This window comes from Pyrgilauda ruficollis, unplaced genomic scaffold (assembly GCF_017590135.1).
Source record: "Pyrgilauda ruficollis isolate IOZ18807 unplaced genomic scaffold, ASM1759013v1 scaffold43, whole genome shotgun sequence".
Lineage (NCBI taxonomy): Eukaryota > Metazoa > Chordata > Aves > Passeriformes > Passeridae > Pyrgilauda > Pyrgilauda ruficollis.
In genome coordinates this window covers 9,925,683-9,950,927 of record NW_024525823.1, presented here as the reverse complement: position 1 = coordinate 9,950,927, position 25,245 = coordinate 9,925,683, and the positions used below count along the sequence as shown (strand labels likewise).

General features: G+C 37.4%; 1 protein-coding gene across 2 annotated transcripts; it reads left to right on the top strand.

Moving 5' to 3' along the window:
* The first annotated feature begins 473 nt into the window (after nucleotides 1-473).
* On the top strand, nucleotides 474-24,323 carry HDAC2 (histone deacetylase 2). 2 transcript variants are annotated; one of them, XM_041478095.1, is made up of 14 exons: nucleotides 474-663; nucleotides 7,689-7,801; nucleotides 8,141-8,258; nucleotides 9,131-9,205; nucleotides 9,504-9,642; nucleotides 11,418-11,559; nucleotides 15,863-15,955; nucleotides 16,054-16,162; nucleotides 17,584-17,724; nucleotides 19,603-19,711; nucleotides 21,799-21,929; nucleotides 22,815-22,970; nucleotides 23,662-23,719; nucleotides 23,940-24,323. In XM_041478095.1, the coding sequence occupies exons 1-14, from the start codon at nucleotides 612-614 to the stop codon at nucleotides 23,968-23,970; spliced, it is 1,467 nt and encodes a 488-aa protein (XP_041334029.1). In that variant the 5' UTR covers nucleotides 474-611; the 3' UTR covers nucleotides 23,971-24,323. The 2 variants fall into 2 exon arrangements, with proteins under 2 accessions (XP_041334029.1, XP_041334031.1); XM_041478097.1 differs by lacking the exon at nucleotides 474-663 and adding an exon at nucleotides 6,749-6,783.
* The last annotated feature ends 922 nt before the right edge of the window (nucleotides 24,324-25,245 follow it).

The window sequence follows — 25,245 nt, the reverse complement described above, 5'->3', positions numbered from 1 at the left end:
GATGCGGTTCGGGCCCCAGTGCGGCTGGGGACGAGGGCAGCCCGCGGCGGTGCTGGGGGCGGCTGAGGGGCTCCGCCGCGGCCCTGCTGCTCGGCGGGGCCCGCGCCCGCCGCGGCCCGAGCGCGGGGACTCCTCATTCCCACTCCCGCCGCAGCCGCTGTGGGAGACTCCGCGCATGCGCCAAACGACTCCTCTGAGGGGCGGGGATACAGCCCCGACACCCGCGGTGGATCGTACCACTGCGCACTTTGGGGGTGGGCCAGAAAAGTGTTTTCTCCAAGAATTCGCTAATGAAAAATTCTCGCTGTCGCCTTCCCTGAATTTTGTGTATAACTAAGAGAAACTATTACAAAGAAGCGGGTAGAAGCTCACGTCCGCTCGCGTGCATCCTCTCCTCCTCCTTCTTTCCCTCTCCTCCCTCCGTCGGCGGCGAGTTGGGCGCGTCCCGCTAGCTGCCCCTCCCGCTGCCGAGAGTCCGGCCCGCTCCCGCTGCTGGCGGTCCCGGCGTCGTGAGTTCCCGCTCTCCCGCCCCCTCCTTCCCACCCTCCGAGCCGGCTCCGCGCTCTCCTCGGCTTCCCGCTCCCTGCCCACGGCCCCGGCGCGGCAGCCCTATGGCGTACAGTCAGGGCGGCGGCAAGAAGAAAGTCTGCTATTATTACGACGGTGAGCAGGGCCGGCGCGGGAGCGCGCGTGCAAGAGCGGGGGGGCGCCCCTCTAATGGCCGCCCGGGGCGGGCTGTGTCCCCGGCCTCCGCCGGCACGGCCGCCCCTGCCCCGCGGGACGAGTCCCCCTCTCGCCCGGCCCGGCCCGGCCCGGCAAAAAAAAAAGAAGACGAAAAGTTGAGACACTCCCCTCCATCCGCTGAGCTGGGAGGCGTTGAAGCCGCTGCTGTGTCTGGCTCCTCCCCTGCAAAGAAAGTCCGGGCCATGTGTAGTTCTGGCACCTGGTGATTGTGGAGCTGAGGCCTTTCCCTGCCTCGGGCTTTCGTACCGAGGTCTGGGGTACGCAGGGACAGGGGCACTCTGCCCCCTCCTCCCCCGTTCCCCAAACCGAACACGGATCAGAACAGAGATCTGGCTCCCACGAGCCTCCCTTCCCGCAAAACGTGGAAAGTTATGTGCGTGGGTGTTTAATAATAGTGGAATTTGAGTTGCATGTAGGCCCTCTGAGTTTGCACGCTTGTGTGGTGGGGACACGGAGGCTTGCGATCTCCGTTGTCAGTCATGGCGAAAAAGCGCTTGGTTTGAGATATTTTCAGCAACTTGTTTGCGGTTTTCTCTGGCCGCAGCAACAATAACTTTTCATTTTCCTCTTGAGCTTGAATTTATTTTGCCCTTTTTGTACTGGGAGGTGAGCTGGATGGGCAGATTAGTTAAGAGATTTGATTAAATTGCCTCCTGTTGTAACAATCTTCTACGGTTCCATCTGAGGCTGGTCTTGGTAGTAGCCAGGAAACAGAGGTTGAGGATGTTCAGCCTTAGACCTTTGGTGTTTTCACCATTTTGGAAGTGAAAATGAGTGGCTAAACCCACTCAGGATATCAAAGGTTGTGTTGCTGTAGCAAACCTGCTGTTCTTTGGAAATGGCAGATCTTGTGAGGCCTGTCTTGGCTTTTTTTTAACCACACTAAAGGAGGCAGAGTGGTGGTTGCCGCCCCCTTCTCTTTGTTGCTAGCACTGGTTCTTTGTTCAGCCTAAAGGGGAAAGGAGGCCCCTGTTAGGGATACTTTTGTTGAGGTTAGGATCTTACTTTTCCTAGGGAAGAGGAATAACTTTTCGCCTTGTTGAAAGAAAGACAACAGTGATAGTTTAGAAGCTTTCTCTCTGAAAATATTTGCCTTTTTTTAAAATCAGTTTTGTTGTTTTGGTTTTTTTTTCCTTTTTTTTCTTTGATAAAGTCAGGTAGCTGTAATTTACTAGATGTTGATATATTGTTTTTCTGTGATTACTGGATGTTGGTACTTGATGCTAGCATTAGATTCCCTTAACAGCCAAAAAAACTATACTTGTGAAGAGTGGGGAGAAACTGGAAGAGGAACAAGTTTGGAGGTGGCAGGATAATGGCGACTTAAAGCAGTTACAGATCATCTGTAAACTAGGATAAATGTAGTTAATAATGTAGAGAAAATAGTATCTGTTGTGCCTTAAAATAAATATTTTATATATAAGAGAAACAGTTTTGTAATATTTTTGATGTCTCATTATTTGTGTTGCCAAATCCAACAATTATTTTACATGTTTTTTGGAAATAGGTTTATTAGAAGAAATTGTAGAGTTTATACCTAAAATAAATATCCTGATGCTACTGTGTGGTTCATCTGGCAAGTCTGAATATTTCTAAGTATTGTACCAGCCAAGCCATTGAATCACAGTGAAGGGGGTGTTTGAAGCCTTAAATAACCCAAAACAAAAAAAAAAAATACTGAGGTAGTGGTATATCTCTAAAGGAATGTCATGTCTGAAGTAAATTACCCCTTTTTTGGGTCATAATTGGCTCTCCACACATACTTTTTCTTAAAAGTTACAGACTAAAAAGTCTTGGAAAGTTCAAGAAGCATACACGCTTATCTTCTGGGATGCAATAAACTTCCCCCTGCGTTTTGTGAAACTTGGTGTGATTGTCATTTAAGGCTGATTTTTTTTTAATTAGCCTGTCATTTTCTCAGTGTATTGCTGTTAAGGTTTTTTTTCTAAATCAATACTTTCAATAGCCTTCATACTGTACTTGGAACCAAAATGCTTTGAATAGACGAAGCTTGATTTCATTACCTTGGGTTTGCTTGTAATAGAAAGTCAACCACATCCAGTTTGCAGAATCTTCATTGCTTGTGATCATGCTCAGGTCAGGAATTTTGCTTAGATTTAAACCAGAATACTATGGGAAAAACCAATTAAAATACGAATTAAAATACTTTAGTGATCTTCCTTTAAGTATTTTCATAGATGCTTCTAGTCTTGATACAGCTTAGCAAAGTGTGCTGCTCACACTGCTTAAACCATGCTAGATGTGGAAAGCTATCATAGCTTTTATTTTAGTCTCTTACCATGTATCTTCAGATTGTTGTCATGGTTTTGCAGCATTGTGGCTCAGGTAGTTTAGCTCTTCCAAGGTGTTGTACAGTTGCCCACAGCAGTGAGAACAGGCCCCAGATGGTCTTTCCAGCTCTGTGCTCCTGCACGGACCAGCACAGCTCTGGAGAATTGTGCAGCAACTAGTGTTACTGTGAGTTCGTGTATTTATTCCATGCCAGTGCACTAGCAGTATTGTCTAGATTTGTTCTTGTGCATAATTTAGTGTGGGTGTTCAAAAGGCTCTACCTTCATGAAAAATTTGAGAGATCTGCATCAGAGTTTGTTGGTTCCACCCATAAAGACGAGACTAAACCTGTTTTAGTAGGGCAGTGTGTTACTATAGTTGGGCATTGTTTGAGTAGTACTTCTAGTTAAAGCTTACATCTACAGATAAAATGAACTTAAATGGGAGTGTTTTCTGGAAATTCATCACTAGTTTGTGCAGTGCCTTCCAAATTTGTTGATGGTGTCCAGTCTCTGCTCAGGGCTCAGAAGTCAGATCTTTGCTACTCTTCTGGCTGCTTAATTTTAAAACCAGAAAATGCCCAATCTTTCAGAAACTAGTGCCGTAACTTTAGGCATGTTTGAATAGCTGTTTGTTGGACCCATCAGGCATTGATGATCTTTTATTTTACATTCAGCTTTACCCCTTTGTATGTCAATTCAATGTAACTGCTGCTCTTAGGATATGTTTTTTTTCATGTGTTTTCTGTTGTGGCAATTAGGTTTCTTTGCATAGTGCAGTTCTGAAATAATTTCGTCATTTCATGGTAACTATACCTAAAATAAGCAGGGATGTGATCCATGTACATAACAGTTTATCAGTTAAAAGTTATAAAGTAATGTAACATACAAGTTACAAAGTATTAAAAAACAAGTGTAGATGCCATCTCCTGTCTCTTAGTTCAGTCACTTCAGACTGCTTTGTAATGGGTAAATTTAATGGTGTTATTTTTCAATATGTCATAGTAACTGGAGAAACTAATACTAATACTTTTAGGGGACATACTAAATACTTTTTTGGGGACATAGCTTCTGTTAGTTGTGTCATTTTGGGTAGAATTAAAATTCCTTTAGGACATGTAGCCTCTTGTATTTTTCTATGTGTTGGAATATTTTCTGTAGGCCTTGCTAAAGTCCCGGATAGAGAAGTGGGTGTCTAAAACTTATGCTCATCAAAGGAATCATGGGTTCATTTTTATTTGATAGTTCTCATCATTTTGGCATGAATTGAGAAGAAAAAAAAATTTAAAAAATATATACGTTGAACACAAAACATGACAGTGTATGTAACAATTGTCAGGTAGGTCTTCTGTATCACATCTGTATCACATAGTGAACAGTGTGGGGCAGTAAACTTCTATAGTATTAAATGGGCACTTAGTTTGTCTCTTCTTAATTAAGGACTCAACTTTTCAGAGATTTTATGTTGCTACTTCACAATGGGAGCCATTTACTTGACATTTTTACTAATATAAAAAAGTAAATGTCAGTTTTTGAAGTCTTGCTGTGAAAGACTGATAGATTTTCAAACTTTTTGGACATACTACTTTGCATTCTCTTCTCTTCTCTTCCTCATTCAGTTACATTCTCCTTTTTTTGTGCTTTCCATGTGTTCCCACACTGGTAAGTGATATGCTGTGCTCATAACTCTTCTGTATGATTTTTACTTCTATATTAGTAAGAATTTACCTTTATATTAGTAAGTATAAAGTCAAGTACTCGTGCTATCTGCAATAATAATCTTGTGAGCTTGGCCTCACTGTACCCATTCCTCATATATACACGTTTTAGTCAGAGTTAGTCTGGCAGATGTTTCTGTAGAGCTTTTTACCTTCATCAGTGAGTGAGTTGTCCCATCCTCACACACACTAGCTCTTGCTACAGCTTGCTTTTCTTCCCAAAGTGCTCTAGTGAGTCTGTGACATATGAAGAAGAGATATATAAATTTTAGGATGGAGTGTTGGTACCAGGAAGTGCACCACCTTCTTCACTAGGTAAAGGAGGAGAGGCTTCTGACAACTTCACCTTCGTCACACTATGATGTCTCCATGATGGGTCCCCTTCATGATGTTGGTTGAAAATCAAGGTACTAATGAAGAAAGAGGATCTTTCATCTTTTCCTTCCTCACCCCTGCCTACATAGGCATCACTTACCCCTTGATACTTGATGGGCTTTTTGTCCATATGCTTTAAGAATTTTTTTTATGAAGCTAATGCCAAAACCTTTTTTCTTGGTGATATTAAGACCTGAAAAATATAAATGGTATTGTACTGCCTGTTGCTAAAGTGTATTATTTTGATATCTATTGTTAGTCACTACTACTGGTCTCTAATACAGAAGAATCAGTATTCTTCTGCCAGGTACTCACCTACAGAGCTTCTGTTTGACAAATAAACTCCCATTAAATCTACCAATATGCCAATTCTTTTAAAATTATCTTTTCTGGTAAAAAAACAAAAAAACAAAAAAACCCAAAAAAACCAAAAAACAAACAAGCAAAAAAAAACCAAAAAAAAAAAACCAAAAAAACAAACCTAAAAAGTGTGCTTGATTTATTTATATGACTGTATGCTGCAGTGTATAGTAAATAGAGTATGCATAAGCTAAAATTTGTTTCATTGGTTAATAGTGGTATATTGAAGGATATGTCGCAAGTGTATTTGGGAAATTTGTTAATTTTGTTTTTTTCTCTATTTCATATGGGAAAAATAATACAATTACATCATACATAAGATATAAAATAATTCTTATAATTCTTAATTGTATGCTTCCCCATCCATCAGCATTCTGAATAAAATGTCAGTGATGATTATAGAAGCTGAAGTAGTTGAAGTTGAAATGGTCTCTTAAAAACTCCCATTTTTAAGCCACAGGTGCATTTGTAATGAAGTTTCCTCAATAATACAATTATTTGTAATCGTTATTTTCCTAAAAGTCTCAAAATTTAAAGCAATTACTAGCCTGAAGATTTTTTAAAATCTGGGACTTAACAGTAACTTCAAAGCATAAAGTAGAGCTAGTAAATGGTTGGTTTTCATCTTCTAGGCATTAGTTTCAAAGAGCTGTGATAGATTTTTTCCTAAACATCAAATATATAAGGTATTCTTTTGTAAAGCGCTTCAAAATGTTTTTGTTGGAAGGAAGGAGTTTATTACACTCTTTATACTTTTGCTCTTGACCTGCATGTGACCAAACCTATAGTCTTGCAATAAGTAACTGACAAAAAATGCTATTCTTCCACTTAAGTACCTAAGTTAGAAGGTCCAAACTCTTCAAAGCTCTTAATGTTAAAACTTGGTATTTCTATTGTTATGGGATAGCTAAAAGCTAGATATTGAAGGGTAGTTTTTCTACATCTTATGGTACATTAGGTTATATCTGTTTTCTTAAGTATCCTTACTCTCCTTGTCTCTTTGAAAACTGAAAGCTTGAAGGATTTTAGAATGCTTTGAAACTTTTAATCTTACTGTAATACTTGTTTTTCTTGGTAGCTGGTGATGCTACTGCAAGCTGACCTTTCCCCTTCCTCCACGAAGCCCATGTTGAAGAGGTGAAACTAAAGCTGTTTCATAGTAGTGCTGCTTCTTACCTCTGACTGATAACATTTACAAAATAGTATGACATTGTGAAAATAGTGTTTCTTTTGTTCCCAGTGGACAAGGCAGAGCATGTTGAAGGATGTGAAAGAAAAGTAAAAAGTTCAAGAAGGTAAAGTTCAGAAATCCTGTCGGGAAATTGGGTCAAAAAGAAAAGAGGTGCTATCGTGAAGAGGTGTTTTAGAAATCTCCAGCTGAATGGCATTGACAACTGGACTTAATTTATAAGCTTGTTTATGTTTCCAGAGACTGTTTAAAATGGTTCATGTGTTGAGAATGTCAGTGCTCAAAGTGGGGTGGTATGTGTTCTAACAATACCTGAGCTCAGAAGAAAACTTAGTACTAGCCCATGATAGCAGCTATTCCTTACTTGGAAATGAGTGTCAAATTTGCTATCTTAATTGTGTGCTTAGTTGATCTCCAATGTAACAGGCTAATCTGGATTATAAGGGTCTTGTTAAACTACTGTGGGTCTCCTGCAGTAGGTCTGGTGAATGTTTGTGCATGTGGTTGCCACAATGGATCTGGAGTTAACTTCTGGGTGTAACAGGGTTAGTAGTTAAGAACAGGCTGAGGATGGTATCATAAAATCAGCTCATGCAAAATGGTAGGTTTTACTAGGGCCTCTGTTGTGATGCTATGTGGCAATGTCATCAGTAGTGTCTCCTCTCCTCTTGATTCCAGTTCTGTTTCCCATTTTATTGTTCCATTCTAGCCCACTATTGGGCCAGAACTTCACTCTTGATTTGAAACCATGTCTTACATATATATATTTGCTTTCCCACTACTCTCTGCTTATAATCAGTGTTAGATTTGGCTTATTTTTTCTCCTCTGTTTCTGACATACAGCAGTTTTTTCACTTGCATCCTTTTTGAAGTAGACAGTATTCCCTTTGTGGTTTTTTTTGTTGTTGTTTTCTGGGATCATACCTGTTTACTTATCTTCTGAGAATGATTAAGGGGCAATGAAACTTGTTTTGTAATATGAATAGCTATTCTTTTGTGTATTATTGGCAGGTGATATTGGAAACTATTACTATGGACAAGGACATCCAATGAAACCTCACAGAATCCGAATGACTCACAACTTGCTGCTAAACTATGGCTTATATAGAAAAATGGAAATTTATGTAAGTATGGCAACATGATGTCCACTGAAGTATTTTAAGTTATTTTTAAAGGGCTTCAAGTATTTATTGCTAATAAATGGAGAGAAGTGGATGTGAAAATAGAGAATATGTAAATAGTGTATTCAGAGCTCTTTTGTTTAGAAGTGAAGCAGTATTTAATGCAATTGTATATCACAACAGAGTAGCCCTTGCTTTATGTAAAACACTACTACTATCATTTTCCTTTTACCATTTTCCCTTCAAAGTAGGTGAGACTTCTTTTAAGTTGTCTGTTTTAACACAGTTAGCTGATTTTGCAGAGCACTCTGATTTGTTTCTTTAACTTGTTCTTGTTATCAGCGACCCCACAAAGCAACTGCTGAGGAAATGACCAAGTACCATAGTGATGAATACATCAAATTTCTCCGATCAATAAGGCCTGACAATATGTCTGAGTACAGCAAGCAAATGCAGAGATGTAAGTGCCAACATCAGGCTAAATCTATGTGTACATGCTTTTATGGTTAGCATTGTTTGAAGCTCAGTATCCACCAGTACAGAGGTTAGAGAAGTATTGTAACAAGAGTAAGTAGCATGTGCCTGTCTTTAGCTACACTTTTCCATGAAAAGCAGTCATCTTGACAAAAATGTTCTTTAAGCATATGTAAGGATTTTTGCCTCGTCTTTCACAGGCTGTATTCTAGATGTGAAATACTGCTGCTAATACTAAGGCTTGATGTGCAGATTGTGAACTGTTTGTGAGATCTTGCTTAAAAAATGGCTTTTCAAATATTAGAGGAATAAAATCAATGTGTGAAAATGTGTTTAAGTCAAGAAAAGAACTTGCTCATTCCTCTTGGAGGGAGATAGGAAAAATTGTACATCATTCACTGTTCTCCTTTCTATTAATTTATTCCTTTAATTATAGGAAGAAGCTCCAAGTACTGTTAGGACTGCAGTTTGACAGCTATTATATCAATTTTAAAGGCAGTATTGTAACCTCTTTATGATGCCTTATTGCCAGCAGATTATTTTTCTTAGTAATTGTACATTTTTTAACATGACCTATGTCAATCAGCATTTCTTCAAAAATCTAAGAATGATCGAACTTCTTCTTTAGATGAGGAGACAAATCTTCCAAAAGAAATGAAAAAGAATTTAAAAAGAAAAAAATATTATATGAATTATGCTATTAGGCCTCTGTATTGTTTTCAGTGTTTAAATTAGCCTGACAAATGAGATGGGGGATAAGTAATTAAAATGTTGGATGAATTATGCATCTGTGTTATCCATGTGTGTATCGATGCTGTTGGAATGGTATTTTTAAAAAATACTGCATTTCTTATACAGTTAATGTTGGAGAAGATTGTCCTGTATTTGATGGCCTGTTTGAGTTTTGTCAGCTGTCAACTGGAGGTTCTGTTGGTGAGTATTGGTTGCTTGCCAACTATTTTATAGCTTTACTGGGTTGATATCAGCAACTTAAAATTTTGATTGTGCATCTAAAAATGAAGTAAACATAAGGGTTTTTTAATATATTTAAAAAATAATCATATCAGTTACAGACTGTAAAATATGAGATGTATCAAGTATCTTAGTATCGGTAAGAGATTTGTTCTAAATCAACTTATTTAAAAAATAAAATATTTCATGTAGAAAATTTAAAGGCAGTCAGAAATTTCTGATTCCATTTGCTTTCATTCTTCTGTGTGTCTTTTTACAGCTGGGGCAGTAAAATTGAACAGACAACAAACAGACATGGCTGTCAATTGGGCTGGGGGACTTCACCATGCCAAAAAATCGGAGGCATCTGGTTTCTGTTACGTCAATGATATTGTGCTTGCCATCCTTGAGTTACTGAAGTAAGTTTGTGATAGGCACAAGTTAAAATTATAGAAAGTGTTAAATTCAGATATTTAAATGTTTGAAGATATGGATTGTAGTTATTTGACTGAGTTTTCATAGCCCATGTTGAACTTCTACAGTTTCAATTAAGAAAGCTCCAAGCTCTGCCTGGTTTGGCTTCAGCAAGATATGCAAAATAAAATGCAGGCAAACTGAAAAGATAACTAACAGGAGATAAATCCAAGCAACAATGCACCCTGTGAAACACCACATGCTGTAATTCTAGATGGTGGGGAAGGACTAGAGTAGCGGACTTCAGAAAGTGGACAGGCTTATTTGCTTTCTGTAAATATTTCTGTAAAATCTCCCTTTGCTACGCATGGGGACAGAATAGTAGGCTAGATGGATGGATCACTGCCCTGATCGCTTAGGGCAGTCATTTGTACTCAATCTTATACTCATTTGGTTTCACAATATGTCTTCTTGTTTCCTGTCACTTGATTTGTTACTGAATCAAACAGGAATATTCAGGGAAGATCATGCACTGAGCTTCCTTGGATTATTACATGAATTAATGTGGCTGGTTCTAATAAATAATGAAGTAACAGCTGTGCTGCTGTGACTGCAAAATAAGAAATGAGGAATAATGAAAAGTGATCATATAACTGACATGAAACAGTCAGTTATGCTTCACTAAAATTTCAAGTCCTGAGTGTTGCTTTTACTGTTTCTGAGGACTGTATCCCTACTAATAACACATAAATCCCATTTATTAGAAAAAATATTTTTGGTATTTGACTCTTGTGAATGGGACAGCTGATTTTGCAGGTGAGGAATGAGGGGAGTAGCTGCAATCTGGAAATCTAGAGATGGAAAATGTTTCTAAAGACACTAAGAATAGTTAATATTAGCACATTAAGACATTCATTTTAATGGGCAACATATATTCAGGAGTTGTCTGCAGTCTATGACACATCATTTTCTGTGGTCCAGTCTTGAATTTTTTAGCTTAATGTGCTTGTGAAGGAAGGAAGGAATCTTGTGAATAGTTATGAGTTGTGTAACCATAGGAAACTGTCCCTGAAATTATGGGTGCTCACATTCTCAGTACTGTGCAAAGCATGATGGAAATGCATCTTCTGATGACAGATTTTGTTCTTTACTGGAAAATGTAAAATTTAAGGGATACTTATTGTTTCTAGTGCTCCAAGGCTTAAAATAAATCCCTGATTTCTTTATCCATCTCAAACTGTCCTGAAATTTGCAGTATTTAAGAAAATAATGAACAGTAGTGTAACACATTTATGCAAATTCAAGTGCAACACATTTGAAAAGAAGAATGTACCTTTCTTTACAAGCTGGAGAGGTGAAGAAGAAAAGTCAATGGAAAATAAGTATTTATTTTTTGCAAGCTTATGGAACACAGACTGTTTTGGTAGTTACTGAGAAGGCAGCAAGAAAGGCCTTGGGGTTAATGAAGGGGGTGAATTCAGCAGATGTGAACAACAAAGCGATGTCAGCAGAAGCATGAGGCATCGCTTCTATGGAGTGAGACAGTTTGTGGTAAATACTAAATAAATTCCTTATTTTGATGAAGATAAACCTTTTAATGTTATTCAAACTGTGCTGAGAATTCTAAGAGCGTATGGTCACATCAATCTAAATTATCACAGTATCATAATCCTGGATTTTTGTGTCTGGTTGAGGTTTTTTTTGTTAGTGTTTTTCTTGTTTGCTCTGAGTATGTTATGAATATAACAGAAAATTATGATTTCTTTTATGTTCTTTCTAGGTATCACCAAAGAGTGCTGTATATTGATATTGATATCCATCATGGTGATGGTGTTGAAGAAGCATTTTATACCACAGATCGTGTCATGACAGTATCATTCCATAAGTATGGTGAATATTTTCCAGGCACAGGGGACCTTAGGGTAAGGTTGAACATAAAATTTCATTAGGTGATAAATTCCCTCCTACTGCCTTCCTTGTAGATACTTTTTTTGCACTTGACTAAAATAACTATGGCCAATAATGGTATGCAACAGTAAGTTTTCAGAAAAAATGTTAGCCCAGAGTGATGTATTAGTTGAGAAATCTTAGGAAAAATAATACAGGTTAGTAGGGAACTAAAATATTCACTTCTACATGAAGTTAACATCTTCACTTCTGGATAAATAGGCTGAAATATTTTTTCAAATATCAGTTCAATTCACAGATTTTGGAGATGTCTCTGAGAAGACAGTGTGGTGTATTTATGATTATCTGGACATTTAAATTCTGCAGTTACAGTGAAAAGTAACTGTTTAATCACCCTTTAACAGTCACAAAGCTTAAGTTAAAGTTTGAATTTACTATGTTCTATTTGCCTAGTAATACAGTTGACCCATTTTGGGAATATTGCTTGTGTCATGAAGTGTGTTTTGAGTTCTCATGATGCTTACCACCTGAGAACTTTAGCATGCCCGATATGGAATTATGTACTGAGCATTATAGCTAGCCTGAGAGAGGGAGCGTTTGCCCATGAAGAATTATCATTAAAACTGTTGTAGAATCTCTGGCAAAGCTGAGACAGGAAACCAATTTTCCTGGCCCTTCATATTAATTTTAAATTAGTCATTGCTCATGTTAGACACTTGTCTGTTAGAACAGGAACTTGTTCCACTTCACAGCTTGGAAGAGTATCATAAGTATTAGGATTAATGTATTCCTAGCTTCAAAATCATAAATTAAATCTCTTTTATCAGAGACACTCCCAGGATATGGTGTTCCTCTGGTTAGCAACTTTGCACATTAGTTTATGCATACAGTTAGAAACCTTTCTTAAAAATTGTAAACACTTCTAACAAGTTGGCCTGTGAAAATGCTGTTTTGGGAAAAAAATTCATTGTTTTCCTAATATATTTAAACTGATCCATAAGATAACAAATATTCGTGTTTCAGCTAATACTCCTGAAAAGTGTGTTTCCCAGCCTGTTGATGATACCCAGAAGGCACAGGAATGAGTCAAAGTTGAGCAGTGGGGTGCAAAACATTCAGTTCAGTGTGGTTGTTGTTACTGAATGTTATTGTGGTTGTTAGATTCTGTTAAACTGTGTTCTGTGTTCTGAATCGATTTAGGAAGAAATCAGATTATTTTTATCTGTGTGGTTTAACTCGACTGGCCACAAGGTGGTAGTGGTGTTTCAAACTAAAAGCAGCTCAGACCAGGATGTTTATCATGTCAAGCTGTTGTTGCTGAATTTGGCTAGATTTTTTTTTTTTTTTTTGGAAGGCTTAGATATCTTGGCTTTTTAGAAGCAGCACTTCCCGTTGACAGGGAAGTTTGTGGACTCTTCACCTCACCACACCCAGAACAAAGAATTAAAAGATAGCATAGTTGAAATAAATGGAAGAATATTTTATGGGTTTTGGCATTTATTTTTTCAGCAACGTCAGTGAAAAACAGTATCTCAGACATAGCAACTTTGTTCCTGAGCTGCTAGTTAGGATTTTGAAATCAGCATTGTCTGCATGCAGGCTTTAGCAGGCTTTATTGCAATTATTGCATTGCCATAGGGATTTTTCCTATCTCCAGAGATTGCAAAGCTAATTGAACTGAAGGGAGAGCTAATTCTCTGAAAAGTCAGTGTTCCTTCTGGAAGCCAGTATTGTGTTGCTTCCTTCTGCCTAACTTGATCTGCCATTGATGGTTACTTTTATCAACTTTTCCAGCCAAATCTGTTTGGTTTTTTTCAATGGGCTGTTTTACAGCTTGTTTCTGTAATTCTTTAGTTAGTTGATCTAGTTTGCTGATCAGGTTACATTTATTTGATGCATGAACAAATCATAGGTAAAATGATGATACTGTGATTGCAGCTCTGTCAGTGTAATGAATCTGAGGTTTTCTAGTTCAGCAGCTTTTATCCATTTTCTACTGAATGTATTGTTCAGTCTAAACTTCCAGTATCCTCATTAAGTTATTTGACCTTCTGCAGATCTTAGATGATAGCACATATTTTGCCATTTATACGCGCAGATAGATCAGTTGAGACCATAGTTCTCCATAGTGGCCCAGGTTCTGCGAGGCAGTTTGATCTGTTGGTGAATGGGAGGCTACCACAATGCTATATTGTTTCTTTAGGTTTTAAAACTAATGCAAGCATCAGTTACAACAAAGGTCCATTGAGTAGCTCAAGCAATTACTCTGTTTAGATGGAAATTGTGTGAACATTTGACTTTGCTGTGTTTTAGGATAAGATCAATTTAATGTTTTGGTTTTTTAATCTGTAAAGCAAGACAAGGAGAGGAATGACCTCATGAATCAGTACAGGTTAGGTGTTGACTTGCTGGAAAGCAGTTCTGTGAGAAAGACCTAGGGCTCCTGGTGGACAAGTTAACCATGAGCCAGATATGTCCTTGTGGCCAAGAAGGCCAGTGGTATCCTGGGGTGCATTAGGAAGAGCATAGCCATCAGGTTTAGGGAAGTGATCCTGCCCCTCTGCTCAGCTCTGGTAAAGCCATATCTGGAGTGCTGTGTCCAGTTCTGGGTCCCCAGTATAAGAGGGACATGGAGCTCCTGGAGTGAGTCCAGTGGAGAACAAAAAATATGAGGAAGCAACTGGAGCATCTCTCTTAGGAGGAAAGGTTAAAGAAGTTGGCCCTGTTTATCCTGAAGAAAAGACACTGAGAGTGGATCTCATAAATACTTGGAAATATCTCAAGGGTGGGTGTCAAAAGAATGGGATCTGGTGAATAAGGGGCAATGAACACAAACTGAAACACAAGAAGATCTATCTGAATATGAGGAAAAACTACTTTGAGGGTGACAAGAGCACTCAAATAGTCCAGTGAGGTTGTCACGTCTCCTCTGCGTATACTGAATGCCCACCTGAATGTGATCCTGTGCAATCTGCTTTATCAGGGTGTTGGACTGGATGATCTCCAGAGGTCCCTTCTTCCAATACTGGCCATTCTGTGATCACCTCAGAAAATTCAGCATGTGAAAGTCTAGATGATTCACTCTGGGAAATTCTGGATAACTTGTACTTCAGATCACCCAGAGCTGAGTTCAGCAGGGGTCTTTAGTGTCACTTATCTTGCAATACTATGAAATGTTAATAATGTGTTGTGGGCAAAAAAAGTCAACTGTTAACATTGTATCTGTGCTTCACTGGGCCACTTGTCCCCCTCCTCATCTCTGTCAGTTCCCCCTCACTCAGTACACCCCCAGTAAAGATTGGTTATTGGAACTGGCACATTACTGGTACATTCCCTGCTAAGGCAACTTTGTTTAGGAATAGGGAAAAGTCAATGACTTTCAATAGGTAGTGTTGAGAAGTTTAGTATTTGTATTGCTGGGTTATGCTACACATGACTTGTAGTTTTTCTAGGATATTTCTTCAGAACTGCTGCTTGATAATAGTTTACAGCCAGTCTGAACAGGTTAATTCTCACTGTCTGCTCCACTTAGCTCTGCATTTCTTTCTGTCTGTGATGGTGATGAAATATATGGAAGAAATGGGAATGTGCGTGAAGCAGAGATCTTTAGCTTTTAAGGTGATCATCAAAGTAGGAGTGGTTGGATTCAGGTTGTATTCACTTATTCACTTGATTTTTTTTTTTTTTTTAAACAAACCTTTTATCTTAATACATAGGTTGTCTAGGAAAGTTGGTAAGATAGACTACTACAGTTCCTGTTTTGACACCTGATGGAACTGAAAATAATTTGCAAGTTTGTTCTTTGTTTGTTTGTTTGTTTGTTTGAGATGTCTCAGTTTCTTTAAGAGCTTCTATAAGTGGCCCCTGTTGGATTTTTCTTCTTTCCCTTTTGCTGCAGCTACTTACTCATCCTATGTTTAGGGCAATAGTGTGGTTTTAAAACCCTATTCAAGTCCAAATCTTCTGTGCAACATTGAAAACATGCATATCAACTTTCTTTTCTTGGTTTTCATACTTCTTTTTGCTTAGCTATTATTACCAGATTAAACTGATTGGTTATGATTTGTCTTTTTGTCTTCAACCTTTGAACTAAAAAAATTGAGTGTACTTATTGCTATTTTAATCTTGGTGTCCAACTCCTACACTGTAAAATGATTTTATAGGAGAACAGGTATCAAGTAAACTCTGCATCTTATCCCTCACAGATATGTATAATGATACAGAATAGTTCAGCAGACTTGTTTAGACTTTTTTTTCATTATACCATTCTATGAACTTCTGTGTTTGTATTAAATAATTTGTCATCTTTGCTTGTAGGACATTGGTGCTGGAAAAGGCAAATACTATGCTGTCAATTTTCCAATGAGGGATGGTATAGATGATGAATCGTATGGACAGATATTCAAACCAGTGAGTGCTTTGTTTTTTGTTTTTAAGCTCTCTGAAAACTACTAGCTTTGTATTTTAATTGTGCTAATTATTGACTCACTGTTTTATATTGATTATAGATTATATCTAAAGTAATGGAGATGTACCAGCCCAGTGCTGTGGTATTGCAGTGTGGAGCAGATTCACTGTCTGGGGACAGACTGGGATGCTTTAATCTTACTGTTAAAGGTAAGCAGAGAAGTGTCTGTTTGGTGTCTGTAACTTCTTACTTATTAGAAACCTCTACCCTTCATACTGTTTTTCAAGACACTTGCGTGATGAGGACTGGAGTCACAAAGGTTTTGTTCATTACTATGATTAATCACTTCTTTCTTTACTATACAGGGATGGCCAAAAGAAACCCAGAAGTTGCCTCTTTCTTTCTGTCCATCTAAAAAAGTTAAGAAGCTTGGTTTTCCATGTGCTTCCTAGCCACTCAAGTGACTCCCTTTCTTCTATGTGCAGGCTTTCTGTAGCTTTAAAACAGCGTCCTGGAAGGACAGGACAACAGGCATCTGCGACACTTACAATGATGGGCAAATAAAACTAGTTAGTAGTCAACTTAGTAGGACTACAGATGCTAAACATCAAACACCTTGTTAGTTGTAAAATAGGTTGTATTGCTGAAATGACAATACTTCACTGCATTGTTAAATTTATAGTGGTGTTTGTTATACTGAGCCATATGTTAACCATCATTTCAATTAATTCTCATAGAATTAGTTTATTTTAGTATTACCTAAGTTGCTATCTGCAATTTTAATTCTCTAAATTGGGATGTTATTTAGCAAGTAGCATAACTGTTACTGTTGTTATTGTTGTTATTATAATTTTTTTAAATGACAAAATATTAAATGTGTAGCAAACTTTTGGTAAGCCTGCAATCCAGCCTGTTTAAATCATGGGTTTTCTTGGTTTTGTGGGGGTTTTTTAATGAGAAAATTAGAGTTTCGTAGGCAACAAAATTAAGTATAGTATCTGTTGGGTCTGTAGTGTTTCAGGGCTCTTTTCTTGATTTGCACCAGGTGGCAAAGCTACTTCAGTTGCCCATACAGCTCAGATTTTTTTCCATCTTACATATCTTGGAAACCAAGAGAGCTGCTGCCTCCTACAGATGCCTTTCAGTATGCTGTATCTCCCTGGAGTGTGTACTGTCTTGGCACCAGTTCACTCTGTAAGCAAGACTTAGCAACCTCTAATACAGGTTCAAATTTAGAAGTAGAAAGGACCAAGTACTGATTTTGTTTTCCCTTCTTCCCCCATTGCATTTGACTGAGAAGGTATCCCTAAATTTGTCGTTGTGTATGACATCAGTTATGAAAAGATGAAACACTTATTCTAGTATCATTTCAGAACTACAGCAATAAACCATCATGCAAAATCTATGAAGACTGGGGTGGATGATGTTCATTGTGTTTTGTACATTTCTAATATGTAGGTCTTGACTTCTTGTGAGGTTGTGCTTAGCTCTAGGGGGAGACAGCTCTGTTTGAATCAATTCAGTTCTTACTTGTTAAGTGTGACTGCATATGTGTGATTAAATAGTTTGTTATATATTTTTCTGTTTAATAGATATTTTGCATATATTGTCAACTCTTTTTGTTTTACAGGTCATGCTAAATGTGTGGAAGTTGTAAAGACTTTTAACTTGCCACTGCTGATGTTAGGAGGAGGAGGCTACACAATTCGTAATGTTGCGCGATGCTGGACATATGAAACTGCTGTTGCCTTAGATTGTGAAATTCCTAATGGTAAATATTCATATTTTATTAAGAAATAATAATGGGAAATTTTAAGTAAACATCAGATATTTGTATATCTAGCTGTAATGCATCAGTTTAGAATAAACTAGGTATAAAATGACTGCTAGGATTTAGCCAATAAATTTTCAGTATCCTATGCACTAAATAAACATAAGTATTTAGGGCTTTTTTTATGCCTAAGCAAAAAGCTTTAAATGACTGAATCACTTTTCAGAAATTCAAAATATAAAACTTATGGAACCATACTTGTAAGTATTTCTAATATGAATATCATCATTATGAAAGAATATATACTGCATTTTGATTGTACTGGTGTCAACCTGTAAGTTGTACAACACAGATATGGTGTACCTAAGAAATTATTGACTGTGCAAGTGTCCATTTTACATAGCAAAAGTACTGCTTCTTCATTTTATCTGACAGAAGTAGCTGTGAAAGTGTATTGACTTCCACTCTTCCATTTCACTCGATTTTGGTTATACAAGCTATCTTAAAATTTAAAACCACATAAAACAAATAGACTGCTTTAGAATAGTTGAATACTGACGTAATTTCTCTGAGGAAGATCCCTAAAGATCCTGGACTCCTTTTACTTCTGGCTCAATATGCTCCTGGATATGCTTTTGGAATGCCATTTATATAAAATTGCTGTTTGGACTGATTAGTTGCAAATGAGTCACTGGCAGTTTGCATGTTGAACCGCAACTTTTGCTGATAACCTTTTGCTATTCACGTGTCTCTTGGTGGATTCATTGTTTCTACCTGACTTCAGCAGAATGTTGCTGTCAGTGTGAAAAGACTATTTGGAATGTGCCTTTCAAGATACATATTTTTCATGTCAAAATATATTCTTTGTCAGCCAAAGCTTTTGAAAACACAGTAGCAGTTCCTTATCTTGGGACTTCTTTTTTCCATTAGCATCCCCCTTTCAGTGGATTACATATATATATATATATATATAAATGAAGGATTTTTTTAACATTCCTCTCTACTTTTTGGGTCCCTGTTATCTTTAATCTGTTCTGAGAAATAACCATGCACTTCTAAATGTTGCAATAGCAACTTAGTCTTCCAGTCTGCTTTCTATCCACCTAACCAAGATCACTTATCCTGTAATAATCATAAAGGAAGAAAGACAAAAGAGACACTTTAAGATGGATTTCAGTGTCTTATTTCTTAAAGGTTCTATGGATTTATTTTTTTTATTTCTCTTACTTTATCTGGAATGATACAGTCATATTCAATACAAAATACTGAAAAATACATCAAGGTAAAATAGCTGTTGTCCTGGCTATGTAGTCTTCATCAACTTCATTTTGGTGGTTCAGTATTCTAGTCAGGGGACCTTTTTCTGTGAAAGTACAAAAAGTGGGGTAAAGAGGGAAACAGACAGGCTGAACCAGTGAGCACCACTGAACCAATGTCCAGCACTTAGCAAAGATATTGAACTAGCTGTGATCTTCAGCCTAACAAAAAGTATTAAAGCTTGTCCTGAAGGAATATTTTGAGTGGCTCACTTAAACCTTTCAGACTGGACTAACTTTGAAAACACCTACAAGAAATCATCAATGAATCTTCTTTTTCCTGCAGAAGTATAATTTTTAATTATTTTTTCAAATTTGTTATTGAATTCTTCAGTGTATAATTGCAGTAGATCTTTCTCTTTGTATTTTGCCAGCAAATTTAAGTTCATTTATTGAATAATTTAGAGGAAAAACACTGAGGAATCCAGATGATAAGTATTGTTTGTTTGAATGCTTAGGGTTTGATGGTTATCTAAGTAAAATCCTGTCAAATCTGCTGTTGTATTTAAAATGTTTAAAATCTTTTTTGGGTAACAAAGTTGTCTTGGTGTTTGGCTTATAGAGTTGCCATACAATGACTACTTCGAGTATTTTGGACCAGACTTCAAGCTTCATATTAGTCCTTCAAATATGACTAATCAGAATACACCAGAATATATGGAGAAGATCAAGTAAGTAATGATTATCTTATCTATCAAGTAGGTCATGTGGATCATGTTTCTCCGCAGGTTTAATTGTTAGGCAGTTTTGAAAACTGTATACCTTTCACTGTTCACTAAAAATAACTACTAGAAGATATTTGACATGTTTTTTATTTCTATCAGGGGTTTTTGTGGAAGCCTCTTCCTCCAACAGAATGCATACTTATGAAGTCTTATGACTATAAATATGAAAATTTATGACCCAGCTTGGATTTTTCCTTTTTCCAGCATCTGAAAAGATGACTGTTTTATTTAGATTCACATTCTAATTTTGTAGAAACTTTATTCTGCCAGGAAAGAAGCTGGTGTGCCATGATGACTAGGATTTCTAATTCTCAGCTCCATGTCTAAACATGGACTGAGAATGTTATTCTTTGTAGCTGTCAGTTGCAAAAATAAAAAGTCATATGTGAGCTAGAAAATCCAGAACTCTGGAAAGACAGTGATATGTGTGCAGGCAATTGAGTGGCTGTGATTTGACAAATCCACAAGGTTTGATTAGTGCTCATTGACAAGCTATGGTGGTTGTGTGTTTTTAGGCTGTGCCACTTTTGATATTTAGTTTATTCCTCCTCTCATCTTGAATTTTCATTGGAAACAAATAGTTTACTTCAGGGATGAAGTAATGCATACATAAAATCAATTTTGTGCTGAACTGGTAGGATGCAGTTGGTTAGCCTGAAGTACTCTTGGCTTACTGTGGTTTGTCCTTGCTCTGGGTTTAAAAGAGTAAACTGCCACCCTTGACCTGAGTTCTAACAGGCTGTTAATGGTACTAATTCTTTTGGTTACTAAAAATAGCTGAATAAAGATGTGAAATTGCATGTATTAGTTTGCCAATACCTGCTATAACCTTTAAAACTTACAAATTGCAAATTTCACCAAAGCTGTTAAAATACTAATTTTTAAGTGATTGGTGTATAGACTGTGATGGGTGTTCATAGCACAACTGTATCAATCACAATCAAATTAGAGGAGTTTATAATGTGTGTTGGGAGAAAAAGCCCACTTATTTTTTGTTAATAATTGTACAAAATTTCACAGCAGTAATGTAGTTCTCCAGCTGGTGATCTGCCAGGCTGCTTGCTTTATGGTATTGTTGATCTTTTGTGGTACAAGTAGGCTGCAAAACTTGCTACTACAATCCCAGGCAGAGATTGCTCTCTGTCAATAGAAAAAGCAGCCTCACATTCTTGTAATAGCACTCACAAGATCATTGACTCATTTTGGAGAATCCTCCTTCAGTTCATTGTGTGCTTTCATAGACATCTGGCTTTAGGGAGCTCTCATGCATGGCAAAACTACTTTGGCAGGTCATGTGATTTAAACAGAGGGAGAGACTCTAAAGATTCCAAAAAAGCACCAGTTACCCTTTAACCCTTCAAATTGTGCAGAAGGATGCTAAGATAATTGTTGCAAATGCTGATATTTGATGCTTCCCAAGCCTGTCTTTCTACTTGCACTTTGGAATGATAGTTTTGAGTCCCAAAAGAAGGCCAGTATCCTCTCTTCTGGTACATGGTGCTTTGGAGTATATAATCTATCACATCAGGCTGCTTAGACAGGACAGAACTTGTCTCTTTTCTTCCTGGAAAAGCCAATAAGGAAACATATCCAGATGAATTAATTTTGTCATTGCTGCTCACAGTTGGGAAGTCTTCATGCTTTTAAGTATCTGACTGTCGTTCTAAGAAACTAGAGAATAGTGTATTTATCTAACTTAATACTCTAGCTTATTACAAACAGAGTAGTATTGACACCAGTTTAGCCCACAAGGGCAGTACTTGTGCTGACTCTGTGGGGAATTAACAATTGAAGTTGATTGAAATAAGTATATGTAAAGTACAAAGAAAATTATATTCAAGTACACTGTGGGTACTAATGATCTCACAGGGATGGAAAACTTCCTGAACTTGGCATGCTAATTTTTTTAATTGAAAAATGAAACTGACTCTAAAGCAAAGCCAGGTTAACTTTGAATGCAGAGTTCAGAACATAGAAATCCAAAGAAATGCTACTTCTGTGTGGTAACAACTTTTCTTGTCTGTTACTCGCAGGCAACGCTTATTTGAGAACTTACGCATGTTACCTCACGCACCTGGCGTACAGATGCAGGCCATTCCTGAGGATGCTGTTCATGAAGACAGTGGAGATGAGGATGGAGAAGATCCAGACAAACGCATTTCTAGTAAGAAATATCTTTTCATGATAGAACATGTCCGTAGTTGTTTTGGATTTATTTGCTCAGAACCTAAGTTGTAGTAGTGCGCAGTATTAGAAGACTGGCACTTTTGTTTCCTGAACAAAAAATTTTGCCTCTTGTCTGCCAATTTTGATGTTTTTATGGTGGCATCCATGTGCACATTTGAGCCTCTTAAAGGGTCTAATGAAGTGCTGGAAGAGCCCTGTGTTTTTGCATCTTATGGAACAGCATGGCTATTTCAAATCTATAATAGATACTTCATAAGACTTAATGAATTTTAACTAAAGAATCAGTAATTTTTTTTTGTGACTTACAAAAGACAGAAACTATGTTTCCCTTTGCAGTAGCATGAGATACAGTGTTTAAGGGGGAAAAAAAGCCTTTTATTTTCTATCTTGTGAGACAGAGATTTTCCATATTTGCGACAATACCCTTGACTTTATTACCATAACCCTTCCATGAACTTTGAGTTGTTCTTGAGCTATAATCAAGAGTTTCCTGCTACCTTTAGTCTTTTTTGATGAAGATTAGAATAATTCTATAACCTCCTATTAGTGCACCATCCATTTGCTAACTGTTGAAATAATTATTCTTTTCTCCTGTGATTTAGTTTTCAGTATTTGAAATTTTATTTGATACTTGGTTAAAATATTCCCACTCTCCCCCTGTGTTTCTGCAAAGCTATTTTTTGGAAGTTATTGTGTGAGTTCCAGGGTATCTTGAAAAATAAGTGGTTTTGACTGTAATTTAGTTTATCAGCTTTAAATCATTACAGTATATTACTACTCATTCTTAATTTGATAGTTCTTTTTATTAGGCCTGTTGTATTTGGACTTTTTGATTAATTAATGTCATAAATCTGAATCCTAGTTCGAGCATCTGATAAGCGCATAGCCTGTGATGAAGAATTTTCAGATTCTGAAGATGAAGGGGAAGGTGGACGACGAAATGTTGCAGATCATAAGAAAGGAGCAAAGAAAGCCAGAATAGAAGAAGACAAAAAAGAGACTGAGGACAAAAAAGCAGGTAGGACTGCAGTATGGTTTCATCCTATATTTTTGAACTGCTAATGTCAGTCCTGCCAGAAGAGAGATGTTTTGTCTGGTAACAGTTAATTTGCTGTTAAGATGATATATTCTTTTCCATCATTTTTAAATAATCTATTTTAAATTAATCAGTTTCAAGATACAGCTGTTCAGACTAGTACAATATTTTGAGGCAAGGGTTATTGTTTCTTCCCCACAAGCTGAAGTCTTAGAGCCAGGGATTTGTATGACTTAATGAAAATAGAGATGAAAAAATATATGTTGGGCAAAGCATTTGTTCCTGTTTGCTTTTGTGGGGTGAGCCAGCTAGTTTTCTCTGAAACAGAAACCAGATAGGCTTATGGGGACAGTGTAATTCCAAGGACTCTTGATTTTTCTAAGAACTGGATACATCTTGAGCTCAGGGGAACTCCAGGTCTCATTACTGCATGCCATCATTATGGCCAGTCAAGAGAGACCTTGTCTTGAGGCATTCTGAATCACTTGGCATTGTGCCCAGACCTCTCCTTTGGATTTAACACTTACTTTAATATGTAACTAGTGACTTCTTATAAAAGCCAGTTTCCTCTGGCTAGAAATAATACAAAATAATAAACTTGGTCATGCTCTTCTTAAGAATTTTAAGGCTTTCTTGCATCTTTTGGTATATTTAAAATCTTGTGATTTTTCAGATGTTAAGGAGGAGGATAAAGCCAAGGACAGCAGTGGTGAAAAGACAGACGCCAAAGGGTAAGCACTAATTAATTAATAATGACATTTTTTGCAAAGTGTTTTTTAAGTCAGTACTGTATAATATTTTTTGGTTCTGTGGAGATCACTTTCAGTTCGTCATAATACTAAATATTTTAGAATCAGGACTAATAATTCAAAATTGCATTTCTATATCAGTTAATTAAAAAACAATAAATGTAAATATAATAAAACAATACTTTTTTTTACCTTTGTACAGAGCAAAATCAGAACAGCTCAGCAACCCTTGAACAAAAGATAGCCTCTCATCAGTTGCAGAACATAATACTAGAGTCTGAGAATACCTAAAAGGAGAAAAGTTTTCGTATCGAGAGAGACTGCTGATTTCATTTTGTACTATTTGGCATGGACTGTATTTATTTTCAAACGGCTTTGTTCTGTTTTTTGGCAAGTTGTATTGTGAGTTTTCTAATTATGAGGCAGAAATTCCTTTCTTCACCATGCTTTATGTAATAGTATTTAAAAATGGATGTGAGTTATTATGTTAAATGTCTAAACTGATCTATTAAAGTAATTTGCCTTTCCTGAGCTGATTTTACCTTTTTTGTAATTTTATCTTTATTAAAAAAAAAAAAAAATTGCACGTAGTTGTCTTTTGTCCATCATTGACGTACAAAGAGGAAAAACTGTATAAATTAGGCAGACTTATCTGTGAGTACCTAGTGAGTTTAAATGGACAGCTGGCAAACAGGCCAGTTGAACTGTGCTGCTTTCATTGACTCCACACATTCCAGTGGTTCCTACATGAGGTGCAAACACATGTATGGGTATACAAGTTAGATTTGAACAGGCTGAATAAATGGGTGAAGGGATGCTGGAATAATGTCATTGTATGAACTCGCATTTTAATGGGAATGGTGTAATGGTCTTACAGGTTGATATTTAATGAAATATATTAGTTTTGAAATCAATATTTCAAAACAGTGAACACAGAAGTTAGCAGAACTACACTGCTACTCAATCTTTTTTCTTTTTTTCAAATATAATTTTTTCTTACTACTTTTTAAACTTATTTTCTCTCTGTGTTGTGGTATATGTTGATATGGTGCCTGATGCACCCCAGGACAAAGCTTGCCTTCCTGGCTGCCAGGGCACTGCTGACTCATGTTCCACTTGCCATCGACGAGGACCCCCAGGTCCCTTTCCACAGCACTGCTCTCCAGCATCTCATCGCCCAGTCTGTCCATGTATCCATCCCAGGTGTAGAATCCAGCCCTTTCCCTCGTTTTGTCCTGGTCTCTGCTGGGCCTTCCTGCCCTCAGGGGAGTCAACAGTTCCTCCCAGTATCCCTTCCAGTCCTACATCCAAGTAATTTTATGAAGATGTTGAAGAGCATGGGGCTGAAGATGCAGCCCTGTGGGAAACCCATCAGTGACAGGTCACCAGTCTGATGTCACCCCGTTCCCTATAACCCTTCATCCCTGACTGGTGAGCCAGTTGCTTACCCCATGGCATGATGTGTTTATCCAGCTGTGTGACATTTTGTCCAGAAGGATACTGTGAAA

Coding starts and splice junctions, on each gene's coding strand:
- HDAC2 (XM_041478095.1), top strand. CDS start 612: ATGGCGTACAGTCAGGGCGGCGGCAAGAAGAAAGTCTGCTATTATTAC. Junction 7,802..8,140: donor ATAGAAAAATGGAAATTTAT/GTAAGTATGGCA, acceptor TCTTGTTATCAG/CGACCCCACAAAGCAACTGC. Junction 21,930..22,814: donor TCCAGACAAACGCATTTCTA/GTAAGAAATATC, acceptor TCTGAATCCTAG/TTCGAGCATCTGATAAGCGC.